We start from the raw sequence: 23273 nt of genomic DNA on the forward strand, positions 1-23273 counted from the left end.
AAAAAAAAAATTATACCGAACCACATTCCCACCAGCAATATGCAAAAGCCTCTGCTGTTATATTCTAACACAGTGTATTGTTTAGACTTTGATACATATCTTTTGAATTATCATAATAGCATTTTGCAGTTTTAATTTGACGCTTTCTTACCAGTTCAACATCATTTCATATATTTAAGATATTTATATTTTTCTGTGAACTGATTTTTTATATTTTTTGACTATTTTCTATGGATTCTTCTGACTTCTGCATCCTTTTATATAAAGGAAGCTAACATTTTCTGTGATGTGTTGCAAGTCTTTCCTAATTCAGTATTTTCATTTTTTTTAAACCATGCAAAATATTTAAAATTTTTTCTGTGGCTAAATTTAGGAAATATTTTGTGGCCTTTGAATTTTGAGTTGTATCGTATCGAAAATTCTGTCTCTACTCCAGAATTATAACAAAAGTTATGTTTACTTTTTTTTTTTTTTTTAAACTTAAAAATTTGACCCCACTGGAATTAATTTATTCTAATTAGTGAGATAAACAGACAACTTTACATTTTCTAATATCTCTGTTGTCCCAAAAGCACCTGTTGAATGTCATCCTTTTCTCACCAATACATTATCTTTATTATATACTAAGTCATATGTATTTAATTTTATTTTGGGGCTCTATTCTGTTCAGTTGATTTATCTGTATATTAATGTATAACAGGTTCTATTAATTATGGTAGTTTTATGTCTTTCTTATCTGGTAAGACTATTATCCATCATTATTTTGTTTTTTCAGAATTCTCCTATTTTTATTTTAGTATTTGAACCTTAATTAGATTTTCTAGTTCTTGAATTCTTATGTACATTTTCATTGATAAAATGATTAATTTATAAATTGGGGAATACTGACATCTATGATATTGAACCTTGTGTTAAAGAGCTATTTGTCTTTTTTATTTTTGCATACAGTCCTCTGAGGGTTCCATTTGGTTATTTATATTCCTTTATATAAAAGAATATATATATTCTCTATATAGAATATAGAGAATATATATATTCTCTATATCTTTTATATGAAGAATCTATATATTATTTATATAAAATTCTTTCTGGACCAGCTACTTGAGGGAGGTTTGTGTGTGGCTAGCAGGGCTTGCTTCCAGGCTAGCAGGAATTTTCCTAAAGATACAGGGTTGGATTTGTGAGCTATTTTAGCTTTTATTTCTTCCTCATTATAAGATATCAAAAACTGCCATTATTTCAGAGTCTACTGCACCCTACACCAGCTACACACTGTTTCCTGCAGTGATGGCAGGACTGTAGTGATGGCAGGACTGTATGTTTCCTCATTCTCCTCTGATACTCCGTGGTAACAAACGAGGCTCCCGTCGCCAGCTTCAGCACGCTATTTTCCATTGTTCCAAACAATGGATGGTTTCAATCTCTCAGAAATCAATGTACTGCAGTTTTCAGATCTGCAAGTAACGGTGCCCTCTTCTTTCTTCCTGTATCCATTGTTTACTTCACTGCAGTTAGCCACCTTTCTTTGTTTGTATGGCTTAGTTCTGAGTTACAGTGTCTTCTGATATGGTAAAGATTGAGTTTGCATATCTGTTTCTGATTACGTTGTTTGTGGCGTGGTGGGGGCGTTTCTGAGAGGAGAGAACAGTGACACCTTTAGTAACATCTTTAAGAAACTCTAAGTTTCTTAAATGAATTTTGAGTTTTAAAAAGTTTATTGTCCCTTAATAAAAGTTAAGTTATTTTCGATTACTTTAACATGAACCTATCTCCTGAAGCACTAAGCCTTTTCAGTGGCAACAGTTGTCCTCCTTTTTGAAAGCAGTCAGAATGTGGTTGGAGTAGAAGAGTGAAGGGCCGGGACTGTCCCTAACTGCGCCTTCCCTGCCACATTTCCAGTTCAGGGTATCCACCAGCAAGATGAGTGGAGATGACAGGAAGCATCTCCCTGAAGATGGCTGCTGATGGCAACTGCTTACTGATCATAATTAACATCATGGAAATCCTTAATATAGCATTGCAGCTATGGTTAACTAATAACATAAAACCCAGTGTACAGCCTGAGTAGCTTTTTCTTTGATTAAAAAAAAAAATAGAAAATTCCACACTTTAAGCAGAAACAATTTTAATTTACCAGATCAATTAAGAAAGTTTTAATTACTGAGTGGGAAGTTTTTTATAAAATTAGCTTTTTTTTCACTTCCACTGAATAGGGGACATTTAACGTATTAATGATGAAATGTCAGATTATTATTGAAAGATTAATGGTAATAAAATTATTCTTACATCTTTAAGATTTTTTTTGCACTTATTGAAAATATTTTTGTATTTTTTTCCCAACAGGTCCTTTAAGCACGTATCTAGTCTGAAGGGAATCAAGGTTAGTATTAGAGTTTCTCCTTACCTTAGTTTCTCTCTTCATAGAGAAGTACTTCTTTTACCCAGTAGACATTTAATATTTAAATATTGTAATCTTTTATTCTGTAAGTATTGAGTACATTTGGAAAATATTATGTATAAAATGTTCTCTTCTAATTTCTATACATATTCAAGTATGTAATACTTGATGCACGTTGTGCTGATTTTTCTGACTTTATCAGTTCAAGGCCAGAAATCTAACTGCCCAGCAGTCCTTTTTGTATTTTGTTGTACGTTTTTCTATCCTGGAAATTATTTCGTGCCTTCCCCTAACACCCCCCACTCCACCCCTGTTCTCTCTCTTCTCCCTCCCCTCGTACTTCCCTGAAAACATAGAAACTATTAGACAGGAATTCAGTTTCCTGCCTTTCTCAACCTCCACTTCCCGGGTTCAAGTGATTCTCCTGCCTCAGCTTCCCAAGTAGCTGAGATTACAGGCGCCTGCCACGCCTGGCTAATTTTTGTATTTTTAGTAGAGATGGGGTTTCGCCATGTTGATAGGCTCAAACTCCTGACCTCAGGTGATCCGTCCGCCTTGGCCTCCCAAAGTGCTGGGATTACAGGCGTGAGCCACCATCCCCAGCCAGTCCCCTGCCTTTATACCCACACTTGCTGTCTTCCTTATTCTTACCATAAATATTGCTGTGCTTGTACCATTATCCTCTTAAAAACCAACCCCCACACTTCTTTGGATTCTCTTGCCTCTAAGTTTCTCGGTCCCCTTCTGCACAGTCACCATTTTTCCAGTGACTTGTTCACTGTTGTATGCACCCATGTTCTATATCCTACATTAAAATAGAAACCTTCCTGGAATCCACATCTCGCTTTATTTGTTACTGCTTTTCACAGCAGAACCCCTTGAAAAAACTATAGTTTCTACTTCTTCTCAGCTCACACACATCGGAATAACACTGACATTCAGATTCCAAAACTAATGGTTTACGTCGGTTTTTTAACTTGAACCCTTGCTGGTATTCAGTGCAATTTCCGGCTCCCTTCTTGAAACACTTTCTTCTGCTGGCTTCCATCTTGCCACACTTTCCTGTTCTTCGTTCTAACTGAAAGGCTGCTTCTCCATCCCCTCTGCTCCACCTAATACCTAAATGTTGGAATGCCCAGAATTGTTCTGACCCTTCTTTATCTACCCTGATTTCCTCAGTGATCTTATGCAGAGGTTTCCCAAAGTTTACATGGCTATCCTTGACCTCCTTCCTGAACTGCAGCTCATGTCAGCTGCTGTCATCTGGATGTTTAATCAACAACTCAAGGTTTACATGATGATTAGACCCGTTACCCCCAGACCTCGTTATCCCTTAAGTTTTCCCCATCTCAGCAAGTTCACTTCCATTCACCTTCTTGATGAAGCCAAATATCTCAGAACTAGCCATGTTTCTTTTTCATTCTCCCCCATATCAATTCCAGACTACCCTGAATCTTCCTGTCTTCACCTATGCTACATAAATGCAAGCTGACATCATCTCTCACCTGGATTCCTATAGTCGCAGCTCTTTTCATGCTTGTCCCTTTAGAATCCACTCTCAACAGAGTACTCAGAGTGAGCTTTGAACTGGGTGTTCAGTTACTCCCCTGATTCGTCACTTAATGCTTCTTTCACACTTCCTACCAGGGCCTAAAAGACCCTTAATGATCTAGAATTAGCTGTTTGTTGATCACATTAATCAGTGAACATTTTAAGTGATAATGATGATATACAGTCATTAGCTATACATTCTCACCAAACTTCTCTTCCCTCTGACCTTTTATGGCTGGTTCCTTATTTTTTCTTCAGATTTCAACAAAATATTATTTCTTTGGAGAAGCCCTGCCACAGCATCACCAGTTTCTAGCTGCTTCTCTGCCATTCGTTATTGCATCTTGCTGTTTTCATTCTTCAAATGACATAAATCACAAAACGATCATTTTCTCATTTTTCACTAAAATGTGAACTGATGAGAACAGGAAAATTATACCATTTGTTATTTTTAATGGTTAAAAAATGATGGTCAATTCACATTTTTTAAATGAGACTAGAAATTTTTTAAAATATAAAGTTAGGATTTTCAAAATAGCCCTTCACTTGAAACATTAAATAAGAGTTTTCCACAAAGCAGTTTCAATGTGCAAATATTTATAAAGGAAAATGCTGTTTTCCCTTGTTTTCTTGGTCCTTTCTGTAGATCGCAGACAGCCAAAAGTCATCGGAAGACTCTGGGTCCAGAAAAGATTCTTCCTCAGAGGTCTTCAGTGATGCTGCCAAGGAAGGGTGGCTCCATTTCCGACCCCTTGTCACCGATAAGGGCAAGGTAGTGTGTTTTCTAAGCCACCCTGAATGTCAGAAATGCAGACTCTGACAAATAAACCATATAACCTGTATACATAAAATGGCATGATACCCAGATTAAAGAGTGAAAAAAAAATTTATAAATGTATTTTTCTACATTAAAAAAGTATTCCTTAAAAAAATTCTAATTATTGCTTTAATTTAGTACTTTTTGTCCTGTGCGTCAGCTGCATGTAGAATATATTGTCTTACGTTTTGGCAATGTAAAAAAGAAATCAAAGTATTTAAGAAGGAACTCTGCTTTTCTTATTAGTTTATTAGCAATGGGTTATTTCCATTGTCCTTTAGGAAGTGGCAGTTTTAAATTTTTATATCTCTTTTCTCAGTTTATTTTAAGTTACCTTTATAAGTTTTTTTTATTTTAAAATTAAACAAGCATAAAATATCAATATATGCATCCAGTAGATTTCAATAGGAAAAAAGTTTGCCGCAAAAATGTTCTATAATATTTGGACAGCTTACATTTAAGAATATTTTAATGCTGTCAGAAGAGTTTAAAATTTTTAAGTATACAATTGTTTGAGAACTTCTGCAGTTTCTGTCATTTGTGTGCTCTAAGTCGTAAGTCTTTCACTCAAAAGGTTTTTTGGACTGATTTTTAAATTTTCTCTTCCGTTACTGTTTTTGATATATTTTGCTACATTTGTTTTCTTTGATTTGCTTTGTTCATTTTGCCTTCCCAACTGAAGTTGGAATTTCACTGTCCTTGACTTTGATATGAATACACTGCCTAACTCAGTTTACAGTCCACAATTTTTATCTTCCTCTCCTCACAAATAGGTACTGAGCTAAATCAGTCACCTGCTACGCTAGTTATGTGTAAGCGCAGAGGAAGGGTGTTGCTTAATGTGCTTATCCTGTCACAAAGATTTAGCCAAATACTGACTGTGCATGCACTGTCGCATGTTTTCTAGCGAGTTGGTGGAAGTATTCGGCCATGGAAACAGATGTATGTTGTCCTTCGGGGTCATTCACTTTATCTGTACAAAGATAAAAGAGAGCAGACGACTCCGTCTGAGGAAGAGCAGCCCATCAGTGTTAATGCTTGCTTGATAGACATCTCTTACAGTGAGACCAAGAGGAAAAATGTGTTTCGACTCACCACATCCGACTGCGAATGCCTATTTCAGGCTGAAGACAGAGATGATATGTTAGCTTGGATCAAGACGATCCAGGACAGCAGCAACCTAAACGAAGAGGTGGGTGGGTGTTCAAAGGAATACTGGAGAAATCTGACCCTTTCACAACACTTTCTTACAAAGATCTAAGGAATATGATACATCATTTTTATAAAAAATTATAATATGCTATTTTCATGTAAAACAGTTGATGGAAAACTCAAACATACCTGTTTTATATTATTTTCACATATTGGAAAATCACCATCACTGAACTAGAAACATAGGTTATTTATATATTCTGCATACCTTCTTAGAAGCAGTGAACTACATTCCTAGTCCTGGTCGTTTGTGACCAAGTTATTCCAGATCCATATCCATCTTTCAAAGACAGGATTGTTATAGTGCTTAAGTTACAGTAAACATACTTACCAGTATAAATAACCATATAAATGCAGAGTGATACTGATGATTTTTGTTAATAGAATTATATAGTCAAGAATATGATATAGCCTACTGTCATACAATAATTAGTTTCTAAGAAAGCTTGCATTTTCAAAAATCGTAAATCAGCTTTCTTTTTTTTTTTCCTTTTTTTTTTTTTGAGACGGAGTCTTCCTCTGTTGCCCAGGCTGGAGTGCAGTGGCACGATCTCAGCTCACTGCAAGCCCCGCCTCCCGGGTTCAGGCCATTCACCTGCCTCAGCTTCCCGAGTAGCTTGGACGACAGGCACCCACCACCACGCCCAGCTAATTTTTTGTATTTTTAGTAGTGATGGGGTTTCACCATGTTAGCCAAGATGGTCTCTATCTCCTGACCTCGTGATCTGCCCACCTCGGCCTCCCAAAGTGCTGGGATTACAGGTGTGAGCCACCGCGCCCAGCCCAGCTTTTCTTTTTCATGTAGAACAGTGTTTAGGGATTTGAGAATTATGATCATCAAGATATTTTTGCAGTAGGAATTTCAACAGGAAAGATAGTTTTTAAAGTACGTATAACTATAAATTTTATCAAGCAAATTTAGCAATGATTAAGTCAGCATTTGCTCAAGTATTTTCTTATCATTAACAATTTTTTCTTCACTGTGTTTTCACTTTTCATGCCCATTTATTATAACCAAAAAAGGGGCACAGAGTTCTCTTATAGTACTCAGGAATGCCCACATTAAATGTAAACTTATGCAGATTATGTTCTAATTTAGTCATTTCCGTTATATCCAATTCAAAGTATTAAAACATATACCATAGGAAAAGTGTGCTTTTTTCCTTTGGTAGTTTACACTCTGCCTTGTTTGTGGTTAAAAAGTAACACCAGATCTTTATCAGTGCAACCTATACAACTACCCGCTATATAGATAGCATCAGACCTGAATTTTTGCAAAATAAACAGGGAGAATGAGAACTTAGATGTGAATTTTGGCTTTAAGTAATAGTTCAGAGGAGTTCTGTGTAACAGGCACCTACTATGTGTCAGGCATTCTCTCAGGCAGTAGACTGTCATTGTTAAAACTCCTTCAGATGACTTGTTCTGTGACACATAGTAGCCGTTTGGATGATTGAATGAGGTGATGCATATAAAGAATGCCTGCCAGGTAATAAACATTTACTCGGTGTGAGCTATTATCATCACCATCTAATCTTAAGACACAGGTACACAAGTCTTTTCCCCAGTTTCATAGATGAGAAAACAGTAATTCACTGAGCACATAGCATATGGCAGATACTATTTTAAACATTTTACATGCATTAATCTCAGCAACCATATGAATGTGTCCTATTATCATCACCATTCTACAAGTAAGGAAACTGCGGCAAAGAGAGGCTAAATCATTTCCCTAAGGTCACACAGCGACTTAAGCATCAGGGGTGGTATTTAAATCCAGGCAGTCTTATTCTAGATCTTAATCATATGATCTCTCAGCTGATAAGTTGGAATGGTCTATTTAAATTCAAGATAACTTACTCCTGTATTTAAAGACTCTATTCTTTGTAAACTATCAATCAAAACTAGGCAGGTTAAAAAAAAATTGAGAACCCCACTCAATATCAATGTGTAATTGGAATGAGTAGGAAAAAAAGGATCACATTATGGTCAACTCTGGGTTTACCATATAGCATTTTATACAAGTTAACTCACAGAGGTTAAAAAAAAAAATCAAGCCAACTTTAAGCTTTTCCCTTTTTTTCTTTTCTGGTAATGTAACTGCCACTTTTGATACTAGTTGATCCTTGGTTTCACTGTCCTTACAAATTAGTCACTAACACATTCTGGCAGTCTGTTTCCATCTTTTATCCACCTATATTTCTTTTTCTTTTTGAAGAAAAAATCACTTACACGTATATTTTTTAAATGCTGATCATTCTTTCTGGTATTAGAGAAAACACTGGCTGCTTCGTAGTCATTGATTTTTAAATGGACAGATCAGTTCAATGAGTATGGAACACTTGTTACTTGCTGGTACTATCCTAGGTATTGCATGGATACAGAAAAGAAACAAAACCCTTTGGCAATGTTGGGAGGCACTTGGAACATTTGTCACATGGTGATATTGAATAGAAGCTTTGAAACAGCTCCACTGAGAACACATGATAGTAATGTTTTTGTTAAATAAGCAAAGCAGTACAATACAAAGCCTCAAAAGAGTAAGGATCATCACTTACTTATTGATATTTAGAATTGATTTTCTAATTTTACTTTATTTATTCTGTAGGATACTGGAGTCACTAACAGGGATCTAATTAGTCGAAGAATAAAAGAATATAACAGTCTGATGAGGTGAGAATCCCACCTTGCCTGCAGTTAATTTGGATATAAAATCAGTACAGTCATCCCCCTTATTTGCAAGGATACATTCCAAGACCCCAAGTGGATGCTTGAAACTGCAGATAGTACCAAATCCTCTCTACACTATATTTTTTCCCATATAGTAATGGGCGGGTAGCGTATACAGTGTGGCTACTCTGGATGAAGGGATGTCTTATTCTGGGCAGGACTGTACAAAGTTGAAAGCTTATGAATTGTTTATTCCAAGAAGTTTCCAGTTAATATTTTCAGACCATGGCTCACCACAGGTAACTGAAACCACAGATAGAGGGGGATTACTGTAATAGTTAACAAATGTCATTTCCTTCAACAGCAAAGCAGAGCAGTTGCCAAAAACACCTCGCCAGAGTCTCAGCATCAGGCAAACTTTGCTTGGTGCTAAATCAGAGCCAAAGACTCAAAGCCCACACTCTCCAAAGGAAGAGTCAGAAAGGAAACTTCTCAGTAAAGGTATTGATGTTAGCTTTCTAACAAATAAATAAGATGATTTAAAATTGGCATCAGAGAGGTACGTTTATGTTTTCTGTACCATTTCTACTGACCAGGCCCCATGTCAACTAGCTCAAAATTCACAGTAGGCCTGGTCTGGGCTCATTGGGCCTTTCCCTTTGTGAGGCCCAAAACACCAGCTTCATTATAAAGAGAAAGTGAGGGAAAATACAAACAATACTTAAATCAGAGACATTATAAATTTAAATGACTCGGAGGATTCAGGTCCTATCATTTATGAAATAAAACTATTATTTTTCCCTTTGTTGAAGTCTCACTATAAAGATGACACACTGATTTTTTTGCTGTTTTAAAGAAAATTATAGCACACATTATAAAAGAATGAAGAAGTATAAGTTATATGGAAGAGAACATATTTTTGTTAAATATGATGTATTATTTATATTACAGGACTTGGATTTATGTAAACATTGATAAAATGTTTTTAAAGTCATGATTTAAACACTCATTTCTGTTTTATTATGTTGTTTTGACTGGCAATCAAAAGATGATACCAGTCCCCCAAAAGACAAAGGCACATGGAGAAAAGGCATTCCAAGTATCATGAGAAAGACATTTGAGAAAAAGCCAACTGCTACAGGAACGTTTGGCGTCCGACTAGATGACTGCCCACCAGCTCATACTAATCGGGTAGGAGACACCAGCCCATCGGATTTCCTAAAGTCATTAATTCGGTTGTGATTATAATGGGATCTGAATATACAGCCTTTCAGACAACAGAGACTGTCAGTCTATTTTCCTCTTCATAGCAGACCTTAGTTTCCCTAACTATTTCTGACCTGTAATGCTTTTTTTCTAATGTATTGACTCTGAAATTGAATAATTATTCAACCATTAGCAATGTGTCTAAAATGGTTGGTAACAATTCATCTTCAAATCATGTGTGTTTCTGCTTTTAGCATCTTAAAACAAGGATGAGAACAAGGACCTAATTAAGAAAGTATAATGCATGTAAATGTGTGTGTATATATTTATGCTAGGATTCATATCATGAATTGATGTTACTCTCACCTCCTCCTTTTCTTGACTGTCTCTTTATTCACCTGAATGGTTTCCACATTCTCCTTACCTGTTCTTACTTTTCAGAATGTTATCTCTCTGGGGGTCCCCCTCTTTCTCTCGGTCTATTTGTCTTCTTACTGTCTCAAATATCTCTTGCAGGTTTTTTCCATTCCCAGATCTGTAATGTCTCTATTTTTTATATTACGTAACAGCAATTTATGTTTCCTTTTGGACGAAAGGGGCATTTTAACTGTGATATACAACTACTAAACATTTGTGCTGCATTAAATAAAATGTTTATTTCTTGTTTTTCAGTATATTCCATTAATAGTTGACATATGTTGCAAATTAGTTGAAGAAAGAGGTCTTGAATATACAGGTATTTATAGAGTTCCTGGAAATAATGCAGCCATCTCAAGTATGCAAGAAGAACTCAACAAGGGAATGGCCGATATTGATATACAAGATGATGTAAGTTTGCTTATTTGAATAACTGATCCTTTTTTTTCCCCTTTGGTGATATTGGATATGAAAATACTGTATTTCTATTTTGTACACCTAGAAATGGCGAGATTTGAATGTGATAAGCAGTTTACTAAAATCCTTCTTCAGAAAACTCCCTGAGCCTCTCTTCACAAATGGTGAGTTAACTCCCATGAAAGATAGATACCAGATGAAATGGTTCAAGTTACAGTTGGAAAACCATAGAATATTAAATTGAACCAGGACAAAATGTCTTGGTCAAAGGAAACAGAAGGCTTTGTTGAGTTCTCCCTCATATATTAAAAACATAAAAGTTGTTTAGGTTCATTGACATATGTATTATCTTGTTCATACATGTTTGCAGCCAAATTGTTACCATTCAAATGGCTTCTGACGTAATAAGGTACAAGGAGTAGAAAAATGTTTTTTCGGTCAAGCCAAGTATTTAAATGCCAAGTAAGACACTTTTACTAGATGTTGTTGGAGGGTGGGGAAGAATGGACAGGCTGTGTAAATATAGGATGGTTCCTGCAGGGAACTTAATTTTAGAGATTTACATTTCAAAGACTATGTAGAAATCTTATGTTGTGGTTTAAAATTAATCCTTAAAGGGAAACTAGATTACAATTCACCTAAGCAATTTAAAATAAATTTGTTTTATTGTTCTTGTCGTCAGATAAATATGCTGATTTTATTGAAGCCAATCGTAAAGAAGACCCTCTAGATCGTCTGAAAACATTAAAAAGACTAGTAGGTATTATTTTATATTTTGGGGGATACAACTAAAATTCAGCCTCTAAATCCGTCATGAAAATAATCTGTTTCAGATTCACGATTTGCCTGAACATCATTATGAAACACTTAAGTTCCTTTCAGCTCATCTGAAGACAGTGGCAGAAAATTCAGAAAAAAATAAGGTATGTTAAAGGCTTATTGGAGAAATGTACTTTTAGTGGCTTTAGTTTAAAAGATATGCTTCATTACTTCATGCCAAATAGTCAATAAAAGGTTTATAAATTCAACATCAAACTGGGTAAGTCCTTCTTAAAATTGTTTTAAAAGCAAAAGATCCCAAAATACCAGTTGTCACCATTTTAAAAGGATATTTTAAAAGATTTCTTGTATGATTATTCAGTAAGAAAAATGAAAAGTCAGAAATTTTACTTCTCTGATTTTTCAGTTGTATATCAGTATTTTGAAGAGGTAATATACGCATACGCTACAACAGTCAAAAGGCCAAATAGAATACAGGGAAAACAGACATAAACAGATAAGTCATTTTCATCCCTTTTAACACCGCCACATTTTCTTTGTCAGACACCACAAAATATATTCTTTATATTGTCTAATTCAGTTCACATTCAGTTTTTCTTTTTTTAAAAGTTATGTTAGAGACAGGGTCTCACCATGTTGCCCAGGCTGGTCTCAAACTTCTGGCCTCAAGCAATCCACTTGCCTCCCAAAGTGCTGGGATCATAGGCATGAGCCACCATGCCCAACCCCATTCGTTTTTTTTTTTTTTTTAATTGTAAAAGTGTCTTTGTAGGGTTATTTGCTTAAGTCAGTGTCCAAACAAGGTCTACACATGGTATTTTGGTTGACAGGTTGTAGTCTTAACTTAGTTTTTTGATGATTATTGCCTAAATCCATTATATCATCAGAGATGGTAAAATGATGATTTTTAACTCATCAAGGGCATTACTTCTTAAAGTACTGAAACAGTCATTTTAATTTCTGGAGAAGAAAATGAAAGAATACCACAAGCTCAGGAATATTGCTGACACTCTTTTCTGAGTGATTTAGATAGATCAGTTTAGTGGTTGTACATGTTCTGGAAGTTGTAGTAAGGATTGATATGAGAAGAGTGTCAGCTTCTATTACCTGCAAATCAAGAAGCTTACTTCCTTTAGATGCTCAATTTCCTCCGTAGTGATAGGGCTACAAAATGGTTAGGGAAAAAAAAAAAAAAAAGGAAAGCCTAGACTGTTTCCAGAAGTTCATACTGTAGGAGCCAAAAAGTTTTCAATATAATTATAGCTGAAGTAGTCTCTAATTAATTTCAGTGTTTCCTGAAATCTATTACATCATTCATCAGTACAGAGAAGAGTGTTGGTCTAGTTAGTTTAGAAAGTACTGAATTAATCTTTAGCATAGGTCTTTACTGCAGAATTTTTTGTGTTTTAATGTAATTACACTAATCTTGAAGGGGTATGGTATTTTATGGAATATTAAAATAGAATTTTAAATTTATGAATAAACTGTACACTATTTTATCAGTTTTACCCAGATAAAATATTACTGTGTATACATATAAATATTAATGCATGTTATCATTAGTCTAAAAACATAAATCATAATCAAGAATCCAGTAAAAATCTTACATAAGGCATTTGAGATGGTAGACTTGTGTTTTTTGAGCCACCAACACCAGCACAGATTGAAGAGTAGGGTGAGTACATATTCTAAGAGGGAGACCAGAAACATTTCTGCGTGCCCAGTTTTAAGTACACCTTTCCCACACATAGTTTCTATCAAGCCAACTCTCTAGAAAAATCCTGACTTCAACACAATTCCTCTGCAGTGATGGTGTCGTTATATATGTGCTACACTAGTTAACATGTTAGGTGTGCAGCAATTGCTTTTCTCTTTTTTCCAGTTTGGCTTTTTGAGTTCGGTGGTGATTTTTAGCCCCCTGATATGTTATTAGGGTTGATTAAAGTTATTTTAATCAAATAATGAATTCAAAATATATCAGACACCGTAAGATTTAATGAAGGAAAGCAAAAGATCCATACCTTTGACAATCTGATAATTAAACAAAGAATACCATATATGGAAATGAATGCATAAACAGAGAAGTATACAAAAGAGTGAGGCATTCAGAGCAAAGCAAACCTAACCAAAGAGCTTCAGAAGATTCGTTTCAGGTAAAAATGGGTCAAAAGTAATATTTCCAACCATTGGGTGTTTACACATTAGTGATTTTGATGTACTAGAGGGAAAATCTGTAACGTTTCATACTTCTTCCACTTTTCATTTCTCAAGGGGAGGGGATTTTGTTTTTTTTTTTCCTTTTTTCTTCAGACAGGGTCTCACTGTGTTGCCCAGGCTGCAACCTCTACCTCCTTCCACCTTAGCCTCAGAGTAGCTGGGACTACAGGCACACACCATCACACCTGGCTATTTTTAGTAGAGATGAGGTCTTGAACTCCTGGGCTCAAGCAATCCACCTGACTCGGTCCCCCAAAGTGCTGGGACTGCAAGTGTGCCTGTAATCTTTTGCAAGCTTTTTTTCCTTTGATTTTAACATTTTTATCAGTTAATCCAGCTTTGGTAACCCTCGTTTTGAACCAAATCAGTTTTTTCAATCAAAGACTTCTTGAAAAAAAATGAATGCTAATTATGCTTTGCACATAATCATTAATGCAGAAGAAACATTTTGTACACATTTGCTTTGAAAATCCTAACTAGGCCACTTGTGGTGGCTGACACAGGGAATCGCAGCACTTTGGGAAGCTGAGGCCAGGATTTCAAGACCTGCCTTGGCAACGTTATAAGATTCTATCTTTACAAAAAAAAATTTAAAAAACAGTCAGGCATGGTGGTACATACCTATAGTCCTAGCTACTCAGGAGGCTGCGGCAAGAGGATCACTTGAGCTCAAGAGGTCGAGAATGCAGTCAGCAATGATCATGCTGCTGCACTGCAGCCTGGGTGACAGTGAGACCCTGTCTCAAAAAAAAAAAAAAATCTTTCTAGAAAGCATTTTTTAAATCTACATCAAAGCCATTTTCTGTTTATATTCTTTTCATCAAAATCCTACAATGGGAATTTCAGCCTACTTCTTTAAGAAAAATTCTGGTATTTCCCATTCAGATGGAACCAAGAAACCTAGCAATAGTGTTTGGTCCAACCCTTGTTCGAACATCAGAAGACAACATGACCCACATGGTCACCCACATGCCTGACCAGTACAAGATCGTAGAAACGCTCATCCAGCACGTAAGTTCATGCTTCATCCCTACAAGAAAATTCATTTTCATGGGCAGCCACTATTTGGTCAGAGAGGTTGGTTGTAATATTTTTCCCTAAGAAAATTACCCTTTTTCTATACTATCCTCCAAGATCTCAATATATTTAAAGGCTTGTTTAATTTCTCTTCTTACCTTTTTTAAATTTTAGCATGACTGGTTTTTCACAGAAGAAGGTGCTGATGAGCCTCTTGTAAGTATTGTCCGTCAGCATTTGTACTCAGTTAGTTTCATTTGGGACACAAGATCCTGGCGCGCCAACAATGTCAACTTCCTGCTTTGTATGCTATTGTCCGCTTTGCGCCCCGGAAGCAGGTCTCTAGCTCAGTTTCTGATCTAATGAATATACCAGTACGGTGCTTATTTTGCAGTTAATTATGCGTAAACAATGTAAAAACATTAAGCACAGGTGCTTTACTTAGTAATGTGTCTTTTACTAAATGTTGTTTAAATTTTAAAGAAAGTATCTTTGAAGAGATGATGAAGAGATCTTTGTTTATTAACCATAGACAACAGTGCAGGAGGAAAGCACAGTAGACTCCCAGCCAGTGCCAAACATAGATCATTTACTCACCAACATTGGAAGGACAGGAGTCTCCCCAGGAGATGTATCAGGTAACTCTTGCCTGGGCAGTCTTGACCGCTAGGCTGAAAGCTACATTCTTACAATATGAAAGAGCAAATCAACCATAGTGAATTGTTACTTATGATTTTTTTCTTTTTCTCTTCCTTTCTACTAATAAAAAACCTTAATCTTCCTTTTCCGATTGATCTGAATTATCTTCCAGTGACTCTAATGCCATTGGCAGTGCATGCAATTGTAATGTAATGTTTGTCAGAATGGAACTATGAGGGAAATGAGCATGCAAACCACTGTTTTGTTCTTTTTTTTTTTTTTTTTTTAATTCACAGTTTCCATGTAATAGTCATCACAAGGTAAAACAGATATATGCTACTGAGTATGTGGTTGCTGTGATGGCAGAAAGTATGATCTGGGCTGTATAAGTAGTTCTTATTCTTGAGCCAGGAGTTCTGGTAAAACAGATATATGCTACTGAGTATGTGGTTGCTGTGATGGCAGAAAGTATGATCTGGGCTGTATAAGTAGTTCTTATTCTTGAGCCAGGAGTTCTGTTTAAAAGCAGCAAGTTAAATCTGTTGAACTGGTAATGGGCTCCATTTTCATAAATAACAGTGTTTTATTTGTCACAGTAAAAAGCCAGCCTATTTGAGATTTATTTTCTTCCGTTTCCTGTTGCCACCCTAATGCTTGGTTAAGTATTAGTTCTAGGCTCTTTTGAATGAAAACTTTCTCCTGCCAAACTGTTGCACTAATCTAGCATGTTGTTTTACACAATGTTCTCCCTTTGTCTCTAGTTCTTGTTTTAGTCCTAAAGGGTTTTTTCAGCTCTTACTGACACAGGCAAATCTATACTGATGTTGAACAGGCGAAGTGGGAGGAGTCTATCACACGGTAATGTCACTAGTGGATTCTGTGATGTCCCTGATGGACAGCTGGAACTGTAGGAAGAAGGAGGACTGTTGTCCACACTGTAGCTGCCTTGTCTGCAGAAACCCCCGATTCTTGTAAATGCAAACATAGTTGATCTGTGGTGTAAAGTTTCTCTTAAGATTATTGTAAACAGATCAATACTACTTTCTTAAAAGTTTTTCTGCTGTTTCTTGTTATTTCTGAAGCAGACCCTGAGGAGAAATAGCATGGTATGGTCTACCAGTTCTTAAAGTCATAAAGCATTTAGCCATGTGTTAAAAGGGGCGTGGCATGGGGCTCAGCTCATTATTCTGAAAACCAATTTCCCTAATGTTGAAAGATGAAACTGCAAAATTGGTATTATCCTGAATATTGCTAGCCCCTTCCTACCCTCTTTATTATTGTATAATCTGAGTTTTTGCCAGACAGTAAAATTATGGTCTCCATTTTTCCATTTCCATAATAGCATTTGTTAATAGATAATTGCAAAACTGGTAGCAAGTTAGTCAAAAGGATCCCTCACTGCACTGCTATGGAACTGGGGTCTGAAGCACAAAGATAAACATTATTTAATATAAAACCAAAGTGACCTGGAAGCAAGATTATCTTAATGCCTCTTTTGCATCCATACATGTACAGCATAATGCTTAGAAAATTTAAGTCTGACAAAAATCAACATAAACATACCAGTATGAGTGTCTCAATTGTAGCTAGGGCGGCCAACACTCTTAAAAGTTCTACATTGTGTATCAGTCTCAGATACAGGATGTGGTACATTAAAAAACCAAACAAACAAAAAAAACGTTGTTACACTGTCCTCAAGCTTCTTTATTGCTAGATTTAATATTTAGAAAATCTAATAAACACGAGTATTTCTGTTTTTGTTTAGTACAGGGCTCCTTTGCCATTTCTATCATTGAGCTGGTTCTGCCTACAATTCACAGCATCCTTTCATGGCGGTGGCTTTCTGTGGTGCAGCTTGCATCTTTGTGAGCTCTGACTATCCACTGTGTTCTATTGTTTTGAGTTTTGCTTTCACATTTTGTTCTGTGCCTGTCTTTCCATAAGTTTTGCATTGTTTGTGGAAAGCAGTAAAGATTGGCTAATACTGACCATGTTTTATTTAACTTTTCACAGATTCAGCTACTAGTGACTCAACAAAATCTAAGGTAAATTGTTTCATACAATTTGAAATATTTTAGAGGGTAATTGTTGATTGTTATGGTTGATATTCAAATGAATTCCTCTGTGTCTAATGACACAGAGCAACAAAATATAATAAAAAATGAATTCCTAAAACAATATATGATAGAAGAATACTGAATTTTGACTTGGAATACAAACTCAAAAGTTCATATTCTTCTCATTGTGCAGTTTTAGCATAATACAAAGATCTAGGCCATTCTTTAATGTGAAAATTAGGTCCTGACATATACAGAAGTGAATAATAAAACGAGAAGCCTCCCTGCACCCATCTCCAGTAATTATCAGCACTCGGCCAACTCTGTTTCCTCTGCATGCCACCTGCTTCCCTCCCTCTAGGACCATCTACACAAATCCCAAACATCATATCATCTGTAAATATTTCAGAAGTACTATCAATTTTTTTGTTATGCATTTTTACACTATAGTCTTGCCTTTTCAGTGAAATCACTAATTTTTTAATAATAAATATTTTTACACAATTTGTGTTCCCTCAATTATACAACTTTTTGAGTAGTTTGTGGGATGTTTATAGTTCTTAGAAAGTTTTTTGTCAAGCCAGTGGATCTAAATTTTGCTCTGTTGAGGCAGTAGCAACTAGAATTGTCAGACTTCTTAAAACATTGTTATATTTTGTAATGAGACATGAATTTTACGTATCATGTTTAAATATCATAATAGGACTCCATATGATTAAATTATAATTCTTACAAAAATATTTTATCATGTCTCTGTTGCTTGTGATGTTCATCTTTTCGCCCAGCTTTTTATCTTGAAAATGTTAAACCTACAGAAAACTGCTAAAATGATAGCACCCAAATCCTTTACCCTAGATTCATCAGTTGTAAATTCACACTTTTTTTCTGAATCATTTGATAGTTACTTGTAGAGATTTTTCTGAATCATTCGATAGTTACTTGTAGAGATAACAGTACGCCTAAATACTTCAGCATGTATCACCAGAGAATTGGGGCATTCTCCTATATAATTACAGAGTAATTTTCATACTCAGGAAACTAAGGTAAGTACAACACATTATTATCTAATGTGCAGTGTTTATACAGATTGTCCCAGTAATATTCTTTACTTCCTTATACAGAATGCAGTCAAGGATCATTCCTTGCATTTCATTGTCAAATCTCTTTAGACTTCTTTAATCTAGAACAGTTTTGTTAACTCTATTGAAATCCCTGCTTTTCCTTTCTCTAGGTGCATTTTTCTTAACCTGTTATTACAATAGCCTTTTCATCTTATCCATAGTGGTGTTGTATCATGCCTGTGATATAGTGGATATCCCAATGATATGCATAACTACTTCGAACAGTCTCTGTAGAAAAGTAGAGTCATTTGCCCCAACACGTATATGATCATAGAATTGTAAAGAGAACCTTAAGGAAATCTTAAAGACAGTATAATCTAATTGCTTCTCGCCATGGAATTGAGATGTTTAAAAGTGAATCACTTGCTCGTACCCTGCAAGCTAGAGAGGATGGACATCAAGGTCTCCCAGTTCAGAGCCCAGTCACAACTATTAGTCTTTAGCAAAATGTGGGGAAATGTGCTGGATAATTACGGAAGTCTTCATAACAAAAATAAAATTATATTCATCTGTGATTTCATCTTGGTGAATTCTTTGATAGAACAGCCTCAATTTTTACTTTAAATAGAGCAGTTTTAACTTGTCTAAGATTTTTAGGCAATAGAGAAATATACTGTCTGCATCTATTACTCAGCATACCTCCTGCCTAGCTGCTTGTCTCAAAAAAGTGTGTGGTTAAACCAGCAGATATTTAGGAATGAATTAATAGTTGCAATCAAGAACCTATTATATCTAGATGCAGTGGCTCATGCCTATAATCCTGGCACTTTGGGAGGCTGAGGTGGGAGGATAGCTTGAGACTAAGGCTTCTAGACCAGCCTGGACAACATGGTGAAACTCCATCTTAGAAAAAAATTTTTTAGAGAACCCATTATACATAGCAAATAACTTTCCCAATAACAGTGCACTAAAGTGTTTCTGTGGTAAGGATTTATTTGTACTTGTGTTAATTGATCTTTCCTTCCTGCCTTCCTGAGATGGGTTCTCACTCTGTCACCCAGGCTGGAGTGCAATTGTACCCTCATGCCTCACTGCAGCCTTGACTTCCCCAGGCTCAGGTGACCCTCTGACCTCGGCCTCCCAAGTAGCCAGGACCACAGGTGCGTGCCACCATGCCCAGTTAATTTTTTGTAGAAACAGGGCTTCACCATGTTCTCTAGGCTGGTCTCAAACTTCTGGGCTCGAACAATCTGCCCGCCTCGGCCTCCCAAAGTGCTGGGATTACAGGCATGAGCCACCACACCTGACCTGTTTTTTGAATGTTTTTTGAATATTCTAATTCCGTTGTTACCTTGAGATAAATGAAGACATTACCAACCTGATTTACTTAAGGCAGATCCTTGAAGATCCCTCCTGGATGAACTAATGGAAGACCAGAGTTCCCTTATCTCAATGAGCTTATCTGATACAGTATCTATATCATGTGATACCTGTAATTAGAAAATTAAAGTCAGTCATAAACATTTAATAACCTATATCAGACTGTGATGTTTGACCATATCACAATATTGTCTAACCTATCTCATGCCTGTGTTCCAAATGAAGGAAGTGAAGAAGGCCTGGGCACTGTGGAAGGAGGGAAGGTCAGGTGTTTGGGGGATATTGACAGGAATTGGCACTAAGCAGAGACTATTTGCCGGAAAGGCAGATGTGTATGAGCTGTGGCTTGGCAGTTAAATACCACCAGGCAAGAAGTTGGACTCATTAAATAAAAATTTGGCTTTGGTGCAAGGTAAAAAGAGGTATTAAAAAAAAAAAAAAGCTAATTGCACTGTTGATGCTTCCAGAGCTTTAGTAGATAATAATTTGATAAGAAATATTTGGGAGACAAGCTTGTCGGAAAATGAACTCAGCTGCATTCTCATGCTCAGAGTCTTTCTTCTCTCTCGCTTCCCAGGGTTCTTGGGGATCTGGCAAGGATCAATATAGCAGGGAACTGCTTGTGTCCTCCATCTTTGCAGCCGCTAGTCGTAAGAGGAAGAAGCCAAAAGAGAAAGCACAGCCTAGCAGCTCAGAAGATGAACTGGACAATGTATTTTTTAAGAAAGAAAATGTGGAACAGTGTCACAATGATACTAAAGAAGAATCCAAAAAAGAAGGTGAGACACTGGGCAGAAAACAGAAGATCATCATTGCCAAAGAAAACAGCACTAGGAAAGACCCGAGCATGACAAAAGATGAAAAGATATCACTAGGAAAAGAGAGCACGCCTTCCGAAGAACCCTCACCGCCACACAACTCGAAACATAACAAGTCACCAACTCTCAGCTGTCGCTTTGCCATCCTGAAAGAAAGCCCCAGGTCACTTCTGGCACAGAAGTCCTCCCACCTTGAAGAGACAGGCTCTGACTCTGGCACTTTGCTTAGCACGTCTTCCCAGGCCTCCCTGGCAAGGTTTTCCATGAAGAAATCAACCAGTCCAGAAATGAAACATAGCGAGTTTTTGGCCAACATCAGCACCATCACCTCAGATTATTCCACCACATCATCTGCTACATACTTGACTAGCCTGGACTCCAGTCGACTGAGCCCTGAGGTGCAATCCGTGGCAGAGAGCAAGGGGGACGAGGCAGACGACGAGAGAAGCGAACTCATCAGTGAAGGGCGGCCTGTGGAAACCGACAGCGAGAGCGAGTTTCCCGTTTTCCCCACAGCCTTGACTTCAGAGAGGCTTTTCCGAGGAAAACTGCAAGAAGTGACTAAGAACAGCCGGAGAAATTCTGAAGGAAGTGAAGTAAGTTGCACCGAGGGAAGTTTAACATCAAGTTTAGATAGCCGGAGACAGCTCTTCAGTTCCCATAAACTCATCGAATGTGATACTCTCTCCAGGAAAAAATCAGCTAGGTTCAAGTCAGATAGTGGAAGTCTAGGAGATGCCAAGAATGAGAAAGAAGCACCTTCATTAACTAAAGTGTTTGATGTTATGAAAAAAGGAAAGTCAACTGGGAGTTTACTGACCCCCCCCAGAGGCGAATCTGAAAAACAGGAACCCACATGGAAAACGAAGATAGCAGATCGGTTAAAACTGAGAGCCAGAGCCCCTGCGGATGACATGTTTGGAGTAGGGAATCACAAAGCGAATGCCGAGACTAAAAGGAAAAGCATCCGGCGCAGACATACGCTAGGAGGGCACAGAGATGCTACTGAAATCAGTGTTTTGAATTTTTGGAAAGTGCATGAGCAGAGCGGGGAGAGAGAATCTGAACTTTCAGCTGTGAACCGGTTAAAACCAAAATGCTCAGCCCAGGACCTTTCCATCTCAGACTGGCTGGCCAGGGAACGCCTACGCACCAGTACCTCTGACCTTAGCAGAGGAGAAATCGGAGATCCCCAGACAGAGAACCCAAGCACACGAGAAACAGCCACGACTGACACACCTTTGTCTTTTCAGTGCGACACAGGCAGTTCTTCCAGCACCTTGGCTTCAACCAACAGGCCCCTTCTTTCCATACCACCACAGTCATCTGACCAAATAAACGGAGAAAGCTTCCAGAACGTGAGCAAAAATGCTAGTTCTGCAGCGAATGCCCAGCCTCGTAAACTGTCCGAAACCCCAGGCAATAAAGCAGAGTTTCATCCCTGTCTTTAAACTGGGGGCATGTCCACTCTAGCAAGTAAAAAAACTACTGTTACATGTTCCAGTAACTCTGTCAATATTTTCTTGTATCAGAATTGTTATTATGCAGCCTTCATTTGGGCTGGTTTCATCATTTTTGCACTGTGAAATAGCTTTACAGTGCATTACTACAGCCAGAAGAACATATATATATATATTTAAAAATATATCGGATAGTTGCATACAAATGAGCAAGGTATTTGTTGCAACTTACTACATAGCATATACCCAAAATCACTGAAGAAAATCGCTGGCATCAGTGTGCAGCAAATTTGTTCTTTTGGTTTCATCACTAACAAAAGTGCCTCATCATAAAAATACAGTTGGTTTTTAGGGTGCCATATTGTTAAAATTAGATAACTTACATTGAATAAATGAATGCGTTTTATCGGTAACAAATTTCATTACATTTACCAGTTTTAACACAGGTGGATACAGAACTTCCATTCTTTAGTCATTCCAGGTGGATCTGAGTTTTATATTCAAACTTTTAATACAGTTTTTGAGTTTTGTGTGACTTGAATTTTAATCTTTCTGTAAAATACGTAACTTAAATGAACATATTAAATGTGTATCTTTTCTTCAGATACCAGATTTGATATAAATGTTGTAACATAGGTGTGTAGATAGTGGATCCTGGATGGAACTGGCTTCTTTATCGAGAAGAATATAATTCTGCATGAGGACTTAATGAATCCAAACCTGTGTCATGCCTGTGTGCATACCCAATTAAACACTGGAAATAAACATTGTTTTGGTGAACTTTGCATGGCTTGAAACTTATTCTGATATATTTTGAGATGTCATCCATTTGTAACTACCTTACATGATTAAAAAGGTACCTGACTTTCAAAAGGCACCTACTATATTTGTACATTCCATCTTCTCCTCTTTCTTGCTGTGGTGGGCAGAGACTCTTACAGATGCTTACATTAGCCTGAGCTCACTTGTCGACAGATAGTATTTAATTCTTCTAGGGAAAGTAATGTATGTTAATGACCTTTTCGTGAGTGAAACGAACATGAGTTTGGAGTCACTCCAACTCTATACTTCTAGATATGTGAACTTGAACACATTATTTAACTTCTCTGAATTTGTTTTCTCATATAAACAGTGACAGTATTACTACGTATTATAA

The 23273-nt window shown here is 36.8% G+C and overlaps 1 protein-coding gene across 5 annotated transcripts in view; it reads left to right on the forward strand.

Annotated features, from left to right (window-relative positions):
- ARHGAP21 (Rho GTPase activating protein 21) overlaps positions 1 to 22902 on the forward strand; it is a 139390-nt gene extending 116488 nt beyond the window's left edge. For 3 of the 5 annotated variants that reach the window (XM_017870807.1, XM_017870808.1, XM_017870810.1), the window contains 15 exons: positions 2344 to 2380; positions 4596 to 4721; positions 5674 to 5958; positions 8587 to 8651; positions 9013 to 9149; positions 9697 to 9839; positions 10527 to 10682; positions 10774 to 10852; positions 11371 to 11444; positions 11522 to 11611; positions 14571 to 14696; positions 14877 to 14918; positions 15235 to 15340; positions 17355 to 17386; positions 20417 to 22900. In XM_017870807.1, coding sequence (XP_017726296.1) covers positions 2344 to 2380; positions 4596 to 4721; positions 5674 to 5958; positions 8587 to 8651; positions 9013 to 9149; positions 9697 to 9839; positions 10527 to 10682; positions 10774 to 10852; positions 11371 to 11444; positions 11522 to 11611; positions 14571 to 14696; positions 14877 to 14918; positions 15235 to 15340; positions 17355 to 17386; positions 20417 to 22108 — 3190 coding nt within the window. In that variant the 3' untranslated portion in view covers positions 22109 to 22900. Of the gene's footprint in view, positions 1 to 2343; positions 2381 to 4595; positions 4722 to 5673; positions 5959 to 8586; positions 8652 to 9012; positions 9150 to 9696; positions 9840 to 10526; positions 10683 to 10773; positions 10853 to 11370; positions 11445 to 11521; positions 11612 to 14570; positions 14697 to 14876; positions 14919 to 15234; positions 15341 to 16173; positions 16448 to 17354; positions 17387 to 20416 lie in introns of all 5 variants that reach the window. The other 2 variants (XR_001885316.1, XM_017870809.1) reach the window with 2 other exon arrangements.
- The last annotated feature ends 371 nt before the right edge of the window (positions 22903 to 23273 follow it).

The sequence above is a fragment of the Rhinopithecus bieti genome, unplaced genomic scaffold (genome assembly GCF_001698545.2).
Source record: "Rhinopithecus bieti isolate Rb0 unplaced genomic scaffold, ASM169854v2 scaffold_5022, whole genome shotgun sequence".
In the NCBI taxonomy this organism is placed as follows: Eukaryota; Metazoa; Chordata; class Mammalia; order Primates; family Cercopithecidae; genus Rhinopithecus; species Rhinopithecus bieti.